The sequence below is a fragment of the Leptonotus elevatus genome, chromosome 13, assembly GCF_054856555.1.
Source record: "Leptonotus elevatus isolate MCC_2025b chromosome 13, RoL_Lele_1.0, whole genome shotgun sequence".
NCBI lineage: Eukaryota > Metazoa > Chordata > Actinopteri > Syngnathiformes > Syngnathidae > Leptonotus > Leptonotus elevatus.
In genome coordinates this window covers 18786766-18804018 of record NC_141251.1, presented here as the reverse complement: position 1 = coordinate 18804018, position 17253 = coordinate 18786766, and the positions used below count along the sequence as shown (strand labels likewise).

Genomic DNA, 17253 nt, shown 5'->3' with positions numbered 1-17253 from the left:
TTAGGTCCAAAACGCCATTGCTATATGAATAATGGACCTACATTTTTGTTTCAAACATTTACTTGTAAATGGCCAATAACTTAGAAGGTATATCTTTTTATTACAATTTATTTTCTGAAGGTTGACAACGTATTGCAGACAAACTGTAAACAATAACTAACATTCTGATTTAAGCAGAAATGAAGTTTGAAGTATACTTCTGCTTTTTTTTCAGGAAGAAAGCAGCTGACTTCTCTTTTTACTTAAATAATGTAATATCCTCTTTTGGTAATACGGCGATGCAGCATTTTTGTGTGTAATAGAGCATAGAGGGCAGAGGCTGCTGCCCCTTGGATATTCAATTATTGTATCAACGTGCTTGTCAATTAAAATGTGTATTGACATGCTACATGTGGACACCAGAACAAGCAGCATTTAGCTTGTGTTTGCTCTGTCCAATTTTTTTCCAATTTGTCATCTTCTTGCAGGAAATAAACTATGACGATAACTCAAGGTTTCCGGGTGTTACGTATCAAAAGTATTGGCCACAATTTATAAAATAAATAAAGTGCATCTTTATGTAAATGTGTATGATACTAAGAGGTGGAATAACAACGGATAGCATGTTTTATCTCAGCCCTGCTTCTGCCAATAGCCCCAAAAAGGGTTTGCCGTAGTTGGGGAAGGTAAAAGGGATTTCTCCTCCTTTTCACAAAGACTTTGATCCGGCTGACACACAAACGGCCCTCAGATCATAAGTCTTCACACCCTCTTGGGCCTATCGCCGCCCGTTCTGCTCGTACACGAACACTTTGCCCCGATGAGGATTGTGCACCCGTCTCACTTCTTCTTCCTTGGCTGTTTGGTGTTTTTCCAAACATCTGAGTGCAGACGCATTGGAAGACCCAAGGGCCTAGGATTCAGACAGAGGGAGAAAATAAAGGAACTCTTCTGTGCCCCGCAGAACGAAGGCTACGGGGAGAAAGAGAGTCGAGAACATCACCAAGCTTCTGGGCAGGCGTAGCAGCTCACAAAACGTTGTGTATTATTGGTCCTAATGGAGAGATGGGGTTTTATGAGGTAAACCAGAGAGAAGAAGAAGATTGCAAATGAAAGCCTTGTTCCAGGAGACATGTCATCAGTGTGGACATGAAACATGCAGTCACTGCTTCTTATCTCAATGTGTCCCAGGGTGGGAAAGTGAGGCAACCGCTTATGATGTGTTGCAGCCTTGCCTGACCATTAAAACATATTTCCATGCTGATGGATGTCAGATGGAGCCAAAAAAAAAAGACATGACTTGCCCTTGATTTTTAGAGCTCATCCCGCTCCACAATTCTTTGTGCATTCTTCGCGCGGACATTAAACAAGTTGACGTCGTCGTCGTTATCACCCGCCAATCTTGTCATCTGGATGCACACTTTGGTCTTTGGGGGGGGGGGGGGGGGGGGTAAAACTGTGAAAGATCGTAGTATGTGTAAGTAAAATGGAAACAGGAAATGAGTTACAGGTGTGAGGAGAATGCGGCACAGCTGTCCAGTGTCAGGGATGCGTCAGGCTTTCGACAAGTGGGTCGAGAAAGCAACAAAAACTGGACAGAATCTGCCGACCAACGCTGTTTGAGATCTGAAATTGTTTAACGTTTGCAATGAATCTCTATCCAAAGTATCTGATGTCCACTTGGACTTTTTGAAACAGTAAATGAGCTAACAGTGAATCAACAGCACGTGTGCTGGTTGCAGCCAAGTCCGGCACTCCATTTTGCTTCAGTCAATTCCACACAAACCACAGAATCTATAACGACTATTGATATACCCAACTCATGATTATTCCTTTCACGAGTGTAAAAGTTGGAAGTTGTTTTCAATAATCACCTCCAGATATTAACCTGCGCTCCACCCCTGAAAATAATATGACATTCATACCATGGCAGAAAAAATGTGTAATCATCCCTTGACAATTTGCCACGCATCGACCCGAGGGCAAGTTTCCCACCACAGGAATGCACAGCTCATTCTGAGGGTGGTCCACACGTGTGCATGTTCCGACTGCTGGATCTGCCCGTGCTGGTCCACTTGCAAGGCTGCTACAAGACTTTTTCTGGTGAAAGTGAACACCCTCTTCTGGTTTCCACGATTCAAGAAATGGCTTTAAGAATCATTTGCATGTGTTAAATTGAACTGAAAACGGATTAAAACATTGTGGGTTTTGGCTGAGGAAGTATATTTACGAGAAATGTCACAAGTTTCCGTCTTGAACAAGACAAGAGGCAGTTAGAATTCTGATCTGTTACAATTTGTTCAACATAATCCCCCTGGAGCTCAATGCATTTGTTCCATCGATGCTCCAGTTGAATAAGTCTGTTCCGGAACCAGGTTTGATCATACTCCTTAAGGAATGCCGCTACAGCATCTATCAGATTTTCATCAGTATCAAAATGTTGACTATGCAGTTACTGTTTCAGTCTGGAGAACAAGAAATCTGATAGGGCCAAATCTGGTGAACAGGGAGGATGAGCAAGAATCCGGGATCGACAGTCGTCTGCAGTCTTCACTGAAGCATGTGTTGGGTGATCTGGGGCTGTATCCTGTACACAAACTAAACACCATGTCCAAGTTTTTATTTTTAAAAGTACTGGCGTGTTGACCCCTGGTGACTGAGCAGCCTCTTGATAGTCACGCAAACCTGCTGTATGAAGATGGCAGCAGCATGTATTCGATTTCAAGGTGAGGCCGGAAATTTTGTAACACCCTTGTAAAATGCATTTGACAAAAACTTTCGAAAACATTTTTGTCTTTTTTGTGAGTTGTATTGTTGTACAGTCAATTGCCATGGCCATCTACTGGCCTGGCATGCATAGTACCACATTTTTTATTATTTATTGTTTTGTCTGAATGCTAAACGTTTCTAAAATAGAAAGGATTCCGAGTTTGTTGTCATTCAAAGGAGTGAGGAGTGTAGAGTAACTGTAATCCCTCGTGGCTAAATGACACTGATGCGAAATGTGGAAATGAAGTTGCCCCACAAATATTCAGCCTTTGGAGATATTATCAGAGTCATAACAGAGGGTAATTCCAAGACACGGGTGTGAAAGTCTACACTCACTGAGTCACCTCTCATAACCATCTATTTCCGAAATGCTCCTCTGTTACGGCTCATTCGCAGGAGAATTGTAAAAGCGAGGTGGATTCGGATCAACAATGTATCAATGTTTTGCTTTAATATTTTCTTGCTGATCTCAGGATTCACATTGTGGTGTATGCTTGCAAGTTCCTCACTCGCTATGAGGTTAAAAGTGCCTGGCTTTGGGTTAGGGTTGGGGGGGAATTCTTGTGAACATCCCCACCACCTGGCGCACATCCCCCAAGTTGAGTTGAAATGCGCCCCAAGTATCTGTCTTCACTTTTCACCTCCAGGAAGACGTAGAGGAGACAGATTGAAGGCCGTGAAGTGACTCCAAGAGGCTAGACTGTAACCAAAGGAAGCGCTTTTGTTCCTCTTCCAAACCTTTTGGGATACCCCCCATTTGGGGCTCGGCCAAGAGATGTAGAATCGTGGTTGTGTTGTAATATGTTCCATGCCTCGCAGTTGCTTACATCTTTTATCTGAGAGTAATGGGCTGAACATAAACTAAGCCCTATAGGAGACTCAACTAGAAACCACTAGTGATTTTCATAGCAAAAATGCTCATTACTGCATGGCATGTATCCTAAATGACTTGACATGTGTTATGGGCTTTAAAAGCGGCGTCAGGCAAGAAAAAAAATGAAGAAGATTTACGACACACAGCGAATCCCCCACATCATCAACTTTCAAGCGGCAGGCCTGTTATTGACAGCCCAGTGCCCGGTCCAATCATCTCCCCTTTTAACGTGCGCTTTAAAAATGCACAAAGCGCCTGTCAAAACCTGAGTACACATTAGCGCGCCCCAAAATCGTCTACTTACTAAACATGTCACTAATGAATTATACATCTGACTCGTATTTACAACGCGCTTCGCTTGTGGAATGCGTGTAGAACTTGTAAAGTATTTAATAAGGCTTTAAATATGTAGGCGAGTCATGATCTTTACCCGGGCCCAGCAGATGTTTACGCAATATCACAAATAGGGAATATGACAAAGACATGTGGATACTTTGTTTTTCACCGGCCAAGTAAGAAACAGGCGAGAGTGTCCACTTGGGCCCCGACGGGTCAACTCGTAAAAGATCCATCACTCTGCGAAGGAAAAAAACAAACCCAGCGAGGAAACATTGCCGATTTTAAGAGCCATTTTATTCAGCCAGAGTGTACTAAAACTAATTGGAATTCTGTCAATGGAAAAATATATCCCCGAGACGGCTTTGAAGCCAACAAGCCAGCCGGGGCGGTCAACATAAAATATTAAAATAGCATGGCATGGCATATTTGACAAATGGCTCATTTTGGCAATGAACTATATTTAGTGGGTGATAATTGAAATCATAGTTGTCCTTATTACCACTGACAAGTTCCGAAATAATACCCAATCAATCTTGTTTTTCAGGCCAAAAAATAAATAAAATGCAGCGGAATGTTTTTTATTTTATTTTCCCCTCCTCTGCGACGACTCCTCTCTCTCTATTTTAGAGCCAATAAAATGTCAGCTTTTATTCTCCTCCTCCAAAGTGCTGGCTGGGTGTCAGCGGGCCCTTCTAAAGTTCCGCCACTGCAAGCTGGAGGCCTGTAAATCTCTGTGTCAGTGGCACGCCATCCGTCTCAGGGTGTACAATAAAAAAAGAAAGAAAAAAAGGGGAAAAATGTGACGCAGTCATAAAAGGAATGGCATCACTGGCCAGTATATATTATGTGAACAAAAGGAACATAAATATGTTCCTTTCCATTCCGAATGGGCAAGACGAAGCAAAGAGGAGCTTGTGGAAAGCTCCAGAGGGCTGATGGCTGCTGACAGTGATTAATAGACGCTTCCACTGCTGTCAGCAGCCTTCTCTTGTGTTTGCACTCAGACAGTCAACTGCTCTGCAGGCTTAAAAGATAAGCAACTATATTGTCTTTTGACTGTTTCTCATTTCCTACAATGGCTGACAAACCAAATGAACTAGTTTGGACCTAACTCTAAACAGCCGCTTACATAAGCACCATTTACTCTTTATAGTCTATTCCAACATACTATATTCCATGATAATGGTCTACTTCAACTTAACTCCAATTTGCAAACAATTTTGGCCACAGGAACTATTGGACACTGAATTAACCCTTTCCAATGGTCAAATCACCTTTTCACAATACGCAACATTTTAACTTTCTTACCTACAAGTGCATTTATTTTTTTATACTGCTTATCCTCATCAGGGTGTGAGTTGGAGCCTATCTCAATTTACTATGGACAAGACCTGGAATGGTCGCCAACCAATCGCAAGGTACATACAGACAAACATTGACACTCACATTTCCCCCTATAAACAATCTAGAGTTTTAAATTAACATACATGTTTTTTTAATGTGACTGGTCTAAAAATAAGTTAAACCCTGTAAAAATAATAATTATCATTATATCATTAGCATTATATCATTAGCATTAATAATGCATATAGCATTAGTTAGCACTTATCAGCTAACGCTAGCAGAAAAAAAGACATACAGAAAAGCTGTTTGACACGGAGATCCAGTAAAGCCTTGGCTTTGACAAAGAACCTGTAAAAGGCGGGATATTGTGCCGTAGCTATCCTGCAACAACATAATAAGATGATGTCAGCTTCTGGTGTAACATCTAAAATACTTGCCGGGCAGCAGCAATTGCTTTCTAAGTGAGCTTTGGGTGTTTAAACGACACACACCCATTCTGCTTTTCCGGCATTTTACTTTACGTGGCCGGTTTCCGGGCACTGATACTACTGCGGCAGCAGAATAGTTTCAGGAAGACTTTGTCCCCTATTCCTTGTCAGGGCAGTTTATAGAGAACAGCAAAAGGCAGAAAAATAAAGGATTTTCAACATCTGATTTATTTCTTTATTAGGGCATTCCAAATTGTTGTGTTGAAAATGGCTGGTGTTTGTAAAAAGGACTCTGACTGATTTTCATCTTCGTAAGTTCTTTTTTTTCACTAATAGACAGCTGTCTGGTTTTTGACAGCACTCTGGTTTTTATGTTGGTTATACTATTAATCAGAAGTATGCATTCCGTCAGTACTGACCGATTTAGAAAAGTCAAGAAATGCTGAAAAAAATAACTAAGCACTGACGAAAGTGGGTTTTGGTCAGCTTTGCCACCACTATTTTAGGACCGACAGACAAAAGGTGGGCATTTTGTCAGTCCGTCATTTGTCAACAAAATGGGCGTCTGTCAGTGTCTGACTCGGTTAGCGACGATTACACTGACGGACACCCATTTTGTTGACAAATGACGGACTGACAAAATGCCCACCTTTGTCTGTCGGTCCTAAAATAGTGGTGGCAAAGCTGACGGAAGTGTGGTTAAAATAAAATGACGGACTGACGATTACAGTTTGGTTCGGCTTGGAGAAATTACGAACTGGCAGGACGGAAGGGTGCCCAGTGCGCGAATGACGGTCGTGATGGACCAGCAACGTTTTGCAAAATGCCCACCATGCTATTAATGTAGTCTTCACATACAAGACTATCAAACCCTCATCCTATAAGTCCTGTCACTATAAAAACCTCTTCACCACTCAACTCTATGACAAATAATTCTTTACAGCTCAAACTCTCTACTGACACCATCATTTCAAGCGACCTGTGAGAAAGAAATTCAGAAATAAGCTCAAATTGGAGAGACGGCGAAATACGACAAGCTATCCATTAGTTGCAACGTCCTTAACACATCTTTCTGCTTTCCCTGGAGGAGTCCATAATTTCCAAAAGGCAGCCTGGTGAAATTAAAATGCTTGTTTTTGACACTAAACATCAACGTCCCTGACGTAAATGTGTTATTTGCTTGCCTAATTTATGAGCTCAGGTTATCCCAAACAGGCCTGCCTCGATCAGACATGGAATATTTTGGCTATACATCACCACTCAACGCACATGCACACTCACACTGCTGGTTAAGTGATGGGAGGACTTCATAGCCTCAATGTTTCATATCCTCTCCACCTAACTGACACTTTATCTGCATGGCGCCGTGCCTGCAGATTGAACACTTAGGCGAGACAATGACAGGCTCTCTTCCCGTTGTCACTTCTCATTCGAGGAGCGGGAGCAACATCCCCTCTCGCCACCCACCTATAGCCCCTTAAACACGCGGCCCACCTTGGCTGGGATGGGATGTATGTGTTTGTCAATTAGCAGGCCCCTTCCACCGCGTTGAAAGACAGCGCGCCCCCGTGACGAATTAGGCGAGACAGATGAGTGAGGCGCGAGCGTGGCGCTAATACTCCAGCCTTCTTTGGATATGAATCTAAAACGACACAGCTGACAGGCCATACACGGTTTTATTTCATTTCTCAGTGTAGCAGGCCTCTCTACTTTGTCTTCTTTGTTCTCTTTTCATCACACTGCTTACATCTCACTTTGACAGCCGGCCGACACCAAGAGCACTTTCCCTTTTCAAATGCAAGTTAGCATACTTGATTTGTCATTAAAATGCAAAACGCCTGCCATCGCCAACATCGCCCTGGGTGAGCGCGTGCAGCCTACTGTACGTACGACGCCGGGGCTCATCTGCAATGCAAAAGTCAAACTCTTGTTTTGTACAGACAGATGGAATTTTCACACATCAGGAGGTCGTCTGCAATACAAACGTTGCGTTTTTCTAAAGACCCCCATCAACACTTGTGTTTGCATTGACTGGAAGGATCCTATTATTGGCTTATTCTAAATAAAAGCCGCTTACATTAGTTGAAGTCTACTTGAATTACCATTTACAGTGAAACCTCACCACCCGCGAGGGGTAGGGACCAAGACCTCATGTCAACAGCAAAATTCTGTTGAACAGATGTTGCCTTTAAAGATGTCCAGAATTGACAATGGTATTAGTTTCAACTTTGAATATGCCCCAAACTGTCACACCTAAATCAAAAACGTTATTTTATAACATAACCCTTACACATATCTACTAGGGATGTAACGATTTCCAAACGTCACGATACGATATTATCACAATATGAACCCCACGATACGATAGTTATCATGATATTATGGGGAGGATGGCGATTAGGGCTGTGCAGATCAATCCAAGTATCTATAGAATCGATACTAACGTGAATATCGGTATCGGATCTTTAACAGAGCGCTAGTATCGATATTTTATATTTATTTATTTAATTTGTTTTCTCGTGGGTCCCTCACGCAATCCCTTTGTAGCACCCGCACATGTGCCAGCCTGCCAATGACTGGCAGTAGCAAATAATTATTTTTACAGTCAATGACATTATATGACAATGAATCATATTGTGATTCGTTTGAGCTTTTCCAACTACTCGTTGAGCTAGGTCTTAGTGTAGCACAACATGTATGTAAGTAGTGTTTATGTAATGTAACTAGACTAGGGGAACTTTGGTGGCTGACATTTCTTTGAGTGCAGAAGAGTGACAGAGACTAAGAATATAAGGATTATTACTACATTGCTAATTTAAATAAGAGCCCAGGTATGTTTCTGTTGAGGATATTGTACTATCGCATGTGTAATTAAGAACCTAACAAGAAAGTCTAATTTCAATTAAAAAAAAAAAGTATTAAATCGGACAAATGATTTAAAATACCATAATATTTTATGAATCTAAAAGTACTTGATATCGGTATTGCCGATATTGGTACCAGTATTTCCTTGGTATTGATCAATACCAAAATCTCAAGTATCGCACAGCTCTAATGGTGATATTAAAAAGGTCATGATGTTATAAAAATAAAAAAAGAGCTCACAATAAAAAAAAAAGCACGATATTGTGCTTTTGTACAAAACAACAATGCACATAAACACCATACAATCTCTAAGCACTTAATATCGAGGCACTTACATTCTAATGCACCAACACATTGAATTCCTCCACATATTGACTCGATTCACAAGCATCTTACATTCCCCTTCTGACGATTAGTGATTTTAAACATAGAAGGGCCAAAACATGCCGTATGAAAATTTAACTGCACTAAAAACTAACCACCAGAAGGTGCTCGAACTGCACAAAGGGAAATCAACTTGACATTTTTAACAGATATGCTGGTTTTAATATCGTGACATGACGACGACGGTATTGTGGCAGTTTTAATATCGCAATATCACGATATTGCCGTTATTGTTACATCCCTGAAATCTACACTATACTTGTATCTCAAATCATCTTTCCACATTGAAATTAATATTTTAAAATGCTATTTTTACGCTCCAGCAGCTCTGTAGTTAAAGCATTAAAGCTTTAATTTTGACAGCACTAATATTTTTAATAAGGAAAACAGTACTCTAGAATATTGTAAGAGTTTTGTTAATCTGAACCAAATTTTATAGTCATTGCACATGTCATGAGAACAGAACAAAACATATGTCTGAGACAAAAAAAAGAATGACAAACAGAGGGAGACAGAACTGGAAGCCTGACGGTTCTTAGAGGAACAAGAAAAACATCAAGGAAAACAGCCCCAAACTATGCTCCTCCTTGGATTTGGGAAGAAAAAAACCTCAGCAAACACACACTTTGAATAGAACATGGATGTTTGTGTTCAAATATCCATTGCTTAAAGTGTTACACACTGCAGCTATTAATGCCATCTGTTAGCCTATCTATAGCGTTTTGCATTTTGAGTTAGCATTAAGCTATTAGAAGACAAAGTGACACATTTCTATGTCTATTAAATTTTTGTAAGAAACCGCATTCTGTACTAGAACAGGTCTTTCTCATTGCAGAATTGCATTCTTAGAACTAGAAGTACCTTGCAGTATGCATGTGTCATATTGCATGGCCTTCAAATGAGAAGTATATTAGGCTTGTCTTGAATTCAGTTCACAAGAAACTTCAAACTGCCTAGTGTCGTCTCGCTATGGGAACATTATATACATGACATTATCATTCTGTTTTATATGACAATTCAATTATAACAGATGACAGGCTTGTAAAAGTCTAATTGTTTACATATTTTATGTTCTTTAGTGAGTTACATGTGTGTTGAGGACAAGCTATAAATGCTGACATTGCACAACTTGAATTTTGTCTACCAAATCTTGTTGAATGTCCAGTGTGGCAGCATGCATGAAGGTGATTGTGACCGCCACAGCAACCAACAAGAGAAATCATGTCAACACACTGTGTAAACACCTGACCTGGAACAAAGACGGTGACACAACAGTACACAGTGATGAGACGGCCTGACGGCGGCGGAGGAGTGTGGGCGTGACGGATCGCTACCGGGAGTTCATCTCCGCCAATACCTGCCTGGAATCTCGCGGCGGTGATACGCAAACAATGCACACAAATCGTGTAGGGCGCACACAGCCCTCAGTTAAAGGTGATGCAAGTGACGCCGGGCTTCTCATTGTGTCAGCATGGTGGTGGAGTGTTGTCCATGGCGCTGACAGAAGTGTGCGCATTAGCCGCAACAAACCTTGGCAACATCTCCTGTTGGATTTGACTTGAGCACAGTGATGTGGCGCACGCGCTCAAGGTTTCAGGTTGGCCTTTACACCTGGTGACGCTTGACGCTGAGGCAGGCTCATGCTGTCAAATTTGAAATCCGCCTAACTATCTGACAAGTCATGTTTGTTAAACTTCTAAATTAGTTTGTGTATCTCCTGCAGCACTCAACGTAAGTCCTTTTTATACTGCTTGTAAAAAGCAATCCATTTTACGCCTTTTTCCATGTCACCATTCCTTATAAACAGAAGAGACATGGAATGGGAGGACAAAGTCAACCTGGCAGCTTTCTGTGTTCAAAGATACCAACTAGTTATTTGATGCCCCCTTTATACTGCCTATAAAAGCCAGCATTTTTCAATGTGGCTGTTTGATATGAAGAGCACAGACATGGAATGTGGGTAACAAAGCCAACAAGGTAATTTTCCATCTTTGGATGAAATATCAGAAGCCCCTTTTACATGACCTATAAAAGTCCGTACTTTTCCGTGTCCCTGTTGTATTGTACCAACAGGGGATTGGGAGACAAAGTTAATTTTCCACCTTGGGAAGTACATGAAATCAGAAACCCTTATTAAGATGCAAAAAAAGGGCTTTTTTTTCTGTCGCTGTTTGTATGTTGACCAAGCAATTTTACATCAGCATCAGAAAAATTTCCATTGCCATTTGTTGGTTTCAATATACGGAGCCCATTTGGTGGCAGAGTGCAATTTTTTTTTTTGCTAATCTGTTCCCACAGTTTAGTAATCTGTACCCAAAGTTTAGCACGTCGATAAGAAACTAATAAGAACACACAACGAATAAACAGCAAAATGTGGGGAGTAACGGAATACATGTACTGGCGTTACGTAAAAAAAATGTAACTGTATTCCATTACAGTTACAGGAAAACACATGTAATCAGATTACAGGTACATTTATTAAAAATGGAGATTACTTCGAGGGATTACAATTTCTACAAGAGACAGTGCGAAAAAGGGCGAGAGAGAGAGAGAGAGAAGGACAGAGGGAAAGAGAGCGTGTGCACGCCTGCATGAGTGGGACAGTTGCTACATGTCGAGGAGGTGGGAACGAACGAACGAACTGACGACACGCGGGCAGAAAAGCTTCACGGACGGTAGTAGGAAATAGCGACCGATATTCACTGGGACTTACTCGGAGCGAAAGTTTGAGCTGGGAGTCCAGCGGCATGCTACGCGCTGTAGCTTCTTGCTAGCTAGCCCACTAGCCTACAACCATAATGTGAGTTACACCTTCCAAACAAATCTTCCTCCCACCAATTCACTATTTAAACATCATACACAACATATACACGGCTAAACTTGTGACTGGGATAAAAGTTCATTTTGCAGTTGATGTCACACATCGTCGTCCTCATATATATATATATATATCTAACTGTGAGGTGTGGTTGCTTTCAGTGACAGTTCGAAAACAGCATATGGCCTTCAATCAATCAATCAATCAATCAATCAATCAATCGCCTACATGCTTTTTAATTACACTAGAATTGTTGCTATTTGTAGCCTGGCCGGGTCCCTATCACCAGCAAATAGCAGGGGCACATTGTATAATATATATTGTGGTGTTATTTATTTTTATTTTGTCTTCATGAGCATACTCAATATTGGAGTAATTCAAAAGTAATCCAGTTACATTACTTTAATATTATGGTACTTGGATTACATTTCTAACTACATTTTTTAGCAGGTAACTTGTAACTGTAATGGATTACATTTTAAAAGTAACCCTCCCAACCCTGTTCTTTGAATATACTACACCGACCAAAAACCAGCTGTTTGGGACAGGAAGCCCTGCGGCAGGCGGCACACTGTCAAATTGTGACATTTTTGAATGAACGTGAAACAGTCCACCAATCAGGAGTGGGGGTTCACAATGCAACATTTGCATATTCCACTGATAGTAGCTTGCCTCTGATGTTTGGCTGGAGGGAAAAACATTGAGTCTCCGCCCAGAAACGTCCCGAACAGGCCAAAACAAATCCGTCAGACAGTACCCTTAAAGACAACTAAAACTTGACAAAATAAAAACGGGGTTGATTAATTGTGATAAAAACTAACAAGCAAGAACTGAAACTGGACTAAAACTAAGACTACATTTAAAATAGCCTGATAAAATGAGTGCCTCAAGTAACAAGTCTACTTCCTCCTATTGTGTATACATATGCATATCAAACGCATTTCTAACAGGCAGCTATTCTCTGCCATTATGCGGCAGATTAGTTACATTCTAATAGGGATCACGTCTATTAAGAGGAGGGTGTCGCGTTGCATTAGGAAGCTAAAAACATCATCACATGTTGCTTATTAACTCCACCCACCCATAAACTCCTATGTGGTCATGTGAGCGCAGCGGAAACCCCCAAGGGGAGAGCATGAATATGTAAAGAAAATACCTCAATTTAAGCAGACGGTGAACTCTGATTGCCTGGGGTCCAAACATCAAGTCACAAACATGGATGGTCAAAGGTTGAGAGGCAAAATGAATTATTTGAATTCCCGAGATCAACAAGCATGCTGGTGGTTACCAACAGATCTCATTATGTTATTAGCGAGACCGTCTCGTCATCTGATCTGCAGTTCCCTATGATGCTGCGTCATCAGTGTGTTGCTTTTCTTGAATAGGGGCATCGTGGTGTGAAAGTACAAAAGGACTATAGTGTATAAAGGCTCATCATGTAAGAACCAAGAGTTGGCCTCCAATTAGAGAACTAACGTCTTGTGACACTGGAGGATGCATGTTGAAATCCATGCTTACCAGCCAGAGACAAGCACAAGGCAATCATGAAGACAAGTATAAGCAAGGGAAAGCACATGACAAAAAAAAATCTGACCTGAGCTGATTGAAGCTCAAATCCAGCCTTCTTGCAAAATCTCCAAACGAGTCTCCAAGGAAGTCTGGGATGTCCTTACAATCATGTCCAATGTAGGAAATCTGAAAATAAACACAAAAATGCAAATACCTCTGTAGCAGCAGTAACTAAATCCATAACATGTATATAGCTTGCATACTTACTGAATGTTTTTATTTTGTTTTTTTCAGTGGCCATTTTGGAGTGCTGCAGCAGACAAGATGGGGTGCTATCCCCGCTGACAGCCAATCACATGGCACGTGGACAAACAAGCATTCACGACACACTCACACAAAATAACTAGATTTGAACCACGAAATTTAGAACCGAAAGGCACGTGTTAACCACTTGGTTACAATTTTACAGCATATTTGTCATATTTAACAATTTTTTTCACTAAGTGTTATAATAATGCACTGCTTTAGATAATGTGCAGCGTAGATGGATGAAGTTAGCGTATTTTTGTGAAACTTTAGACTTTAAAAATGTAGCATTACAATAATTGAGCACATACTTAGTACATCCCTCTCCCATCAAGTAAAAAGTTGAATTGTATAAAAAATAAATAAATATTTTTTTTTTTAATCATTTGAGGCTGGGTAAGTGCTTCTCTACCTGCTCTGGTATTAGACCTCATTGACGATTCTGCAGGTGTACCTAATATTATGGTCAGTTGATTTGTCTTTCCTTTATATGGAACACGCTTAATCACAGCAAAAAAAATACATTTATAGTGCCCCACTTAACAATAAATGTGCCATTTGCATGTTGTTGTGGAACGATAGATTTTGAAAAGATACATTTTGGACATAGTATAAAAGTAGCGTAACCACTACATAACTCGAGGACATTTATTTGCATGTTTAACCGCCTGGTTGGATTATTTTTTTTTTTTGTCACTAGGATCACTTTTCAGCACCCTCGTTCTGTCAGTTTTTTTGTTTTGATTGAATCCCTTGTAGATCCTCAGGTGTGTAATGTTTTGGTCAGCGTATATGCTTTATTTAACACATTATCACTGTAAACGTGTTTAATGGTACACGTTATTAGATAAGATTATGCTGAATACTAGACAATTGCTGGATTTATTAATTTTTTTACTTGGGAAAAAAAAAGTTACCTTTGAAACATTTTTATAGTACATTTAGTTACATCCTTCCTCTTCAGAAAAAAAGTTAAATCGTTTCAAAAACAATTTTGGGGATCCCTGGAACCACTTTTCACTTAAGCATTGCCTCAACGTGGATGCTCCGTGTCCTGTCACGTTAAGTGGGAGGAACCTCCAACCGTGGTCACATGACAGCTTGCACAGGAGAAGCTGCGTGCTTCCGACCATATTATTTTGAAATCTTTGCATTAAACATCTCATGATATGAACAACAATACACACTTACATGAGTTCCATTCAAAGCCACCGGCGACTCCCTGCGCGCCATCACTTCCAGTCGGAATGACAGTCCAGCAACCGCGTGTTTCTCTCCCACTCGCTCTCTTTCTCCCTCTCGCTCGCTGTCTGTAATTAGAAATGTGGAGTTCACGCTGGACAAAGCGAACGAACGTGTGTCACGAATCCGTGGAGCAGCTACAAGTTAATAGCAGTGCGGTCTGCGTGCGGATGGACTTTTTAGCGGAGTTCAGTTAGTTGGTGCTTTCCGCATGTCTCGATCAGCTGACCCGCGTGTGCGGAAATGTCCCACGCTGGCTGACTGGCTGGCAGTGGGCTATGGCAAGCCCTTTGAGCATTTATTCCATATCCTTGATATCAGACAGTAGTGTGTCCTAACTAGTGCAGTCTTCGTCAGAACTAGATGGACATTCAGCCATACTAGTTATGCGCTTTGTGTACTACTTGTACAAAAACACTGACATGTCACCCATTTTCTGCAACTTGTGCCACTTTAATCCAACAAGTGCTGACACTAACTAGTGACACATATAAGCATGCATGTAGTGCCAAACTCGCAGCTAATCAGCTTTTTTATGCACTAGTTGCCCAGTGCACCTAACAAGTAATGTTCAAAGTCTTACTAGTTAACTAGTAAGGCACAAAAGCTCTAACATGTTTACTAGTTGACCGTGAATTATTCTAACATGTTAACTAGTTGCCTCTGATTTGCTGCACTAGCTTACTAGTGAGAGCTGAAATACCTACTTGTTAACTAAATAAAAAGGGATCCAGTGCAACAGTTCTGAAATAAATTCTCCCTTCTTGAGGATTTGAATTGTCATTTGTTGTTAAATCTGTTCAAACTGCTGGTGGTAGGAAATGTATCATGATTGGCTGATTGGCTGTCCGAAGTCACGCAGATCTTGTCTGGTGCATCCTGGGTAATAAAGGCGGAGTAAGAACTTGTCTGGACGAGTATTCCTTAAAGTGTCCACTATATCAAGGATATCAAGCATGTCAACATGCACACAAGGACGTCAACATGCACACCGAGCTTGATATCACGGATATCAAGCTCAGCGTGCCAACTAGTAGGCTAGTAAACACATTACATTGACCTTACAAGATAACAAGTAAGCTTACATTGAGCTTATATGTTAACATGTAAGCTTTTATTGAGTGTACATGTTAACATGTAAGCTTACATTGAGCGTACATGTTAACATGTAAGCTTGCATTGAGCGTAGATGTTAACATGTAAGCTTACATTGAGCGTATATATTAACATGTAAGCTTACATTGAGCGTACATGTTAACATGTAAGCCCAAAAATGACTGCAACATCACTAGTTCGTGTCTCTAGTTCTGACACCACTATAGTGTCCATTTTTGAGCCCACTGGTCACTCTCTGTCTATGCACTGTATATTGCACTGTATCTATACAGTGCAAAAGTACTTATCCAGTTATTTAAAAATAAAACAAACTGAAAACAGCCATAATGCTTATTTAATTTACTGGTGGGGGCGAGATGAATTAAGCATGTGTTGTTGTTGTTGTGTTTGTTTTTTGTGAATACAGTTGATTTTCTTTAGATTTATTGCGGTCCAGGCACGTAAGGGTTATAGCTTCAAGACATCTAATTTGAATATCGACCAATCAAAGTTCTTGTCCCGCCTGCTTCATTTGCATGCAGTCCACTAGTGAACGTATTGGCGTTTGAGTCGCATTCAAGACGTATGGTCTATTGTTGCATTTTGTATGACATGTAAGGGCCGAATGTCCACTGGTACTACCAGTTGGGTTTTTTCTTACCTTAGTGGTTCACTTGTAAGATTTAACATGTATTACTAGTTAACTAGGAAGGCATAGAATGCCCACTAGTTACACTAGTTGGGATCTTCCCAACCTTACTAGCTGACTAGTGAGGTACAAAATGTGATGTAGTGAACTAGTAAACGCAAATATACCCGCTTGTGGCCCTTGTTGGGCTCGTTTTGACCTCACTTGTTAACTAGTGAATCACTTGGTTTCTCTCTTGCAAGCTAGTTACATCCAGACTGAGTCACTAGTTAACAAGTGACACTGATGTTTATTTAACTAGTTAACTAGTGGAAGGCATTTTCTTTCACAAGTCAGACCAAGAAATGAACTTGTAAAAGATTTGACAGAACACGTTAGACATTTTTCCTACATGTTGGGCGTGTCTTTTAACTAGTGGACCCTTATGTAGCACTGGTAAGCAACTGTACCCAACTAGTACAACAAATATCTAACATGAATTTTGTTGCACTAGTTGATGTTTCTAGTATAATAGGCGTATTTTACATCATACTAGTTTAACAAAAATGCTTACTAGCTGACATGTGCGCACAACTAGTGAACTTGCGAAGTGTTGTAACTGGCAAACATGTCAACTAGTAAAATGTAATTATTTTCACTGGTTAAGACAGTT

The 17253-nt window shown here is 40.7% G+C and overlaps 1 protein-coding gene across 1 annotated transcript in view; it reads right to left on the bottom strand.

Annotated features, from left to right (window-relative positions):
* The window catches only part of lrmda (leucine rich melanocyte differentiation associated), a 287131-nt gene extending 272035 nt beyond the window's left edge, over positions 1 to 15096 (bottom strand). Inside the window, exons 1-2 of the mRNA XM_086093298.1 lie at positions 14807 to 15096; positions 13395 to 13495 (exon numbers count right to left, since the gene is read on the bottom strand). Coding sequence (XP_085949424.1) covers positions 13395 to 13495; positions 14807 to 14848 — 143 coding nt within the window. The 5' untranslated portion in view covers positions 14849 to 15096. The remainder of the gene's footprint in view (positions 1 to 13394; positions 13496 to 14806) is intronic.
* Between the last annotated feature and the right edge of the window lie 2157 nt (positions 15097 to 17253).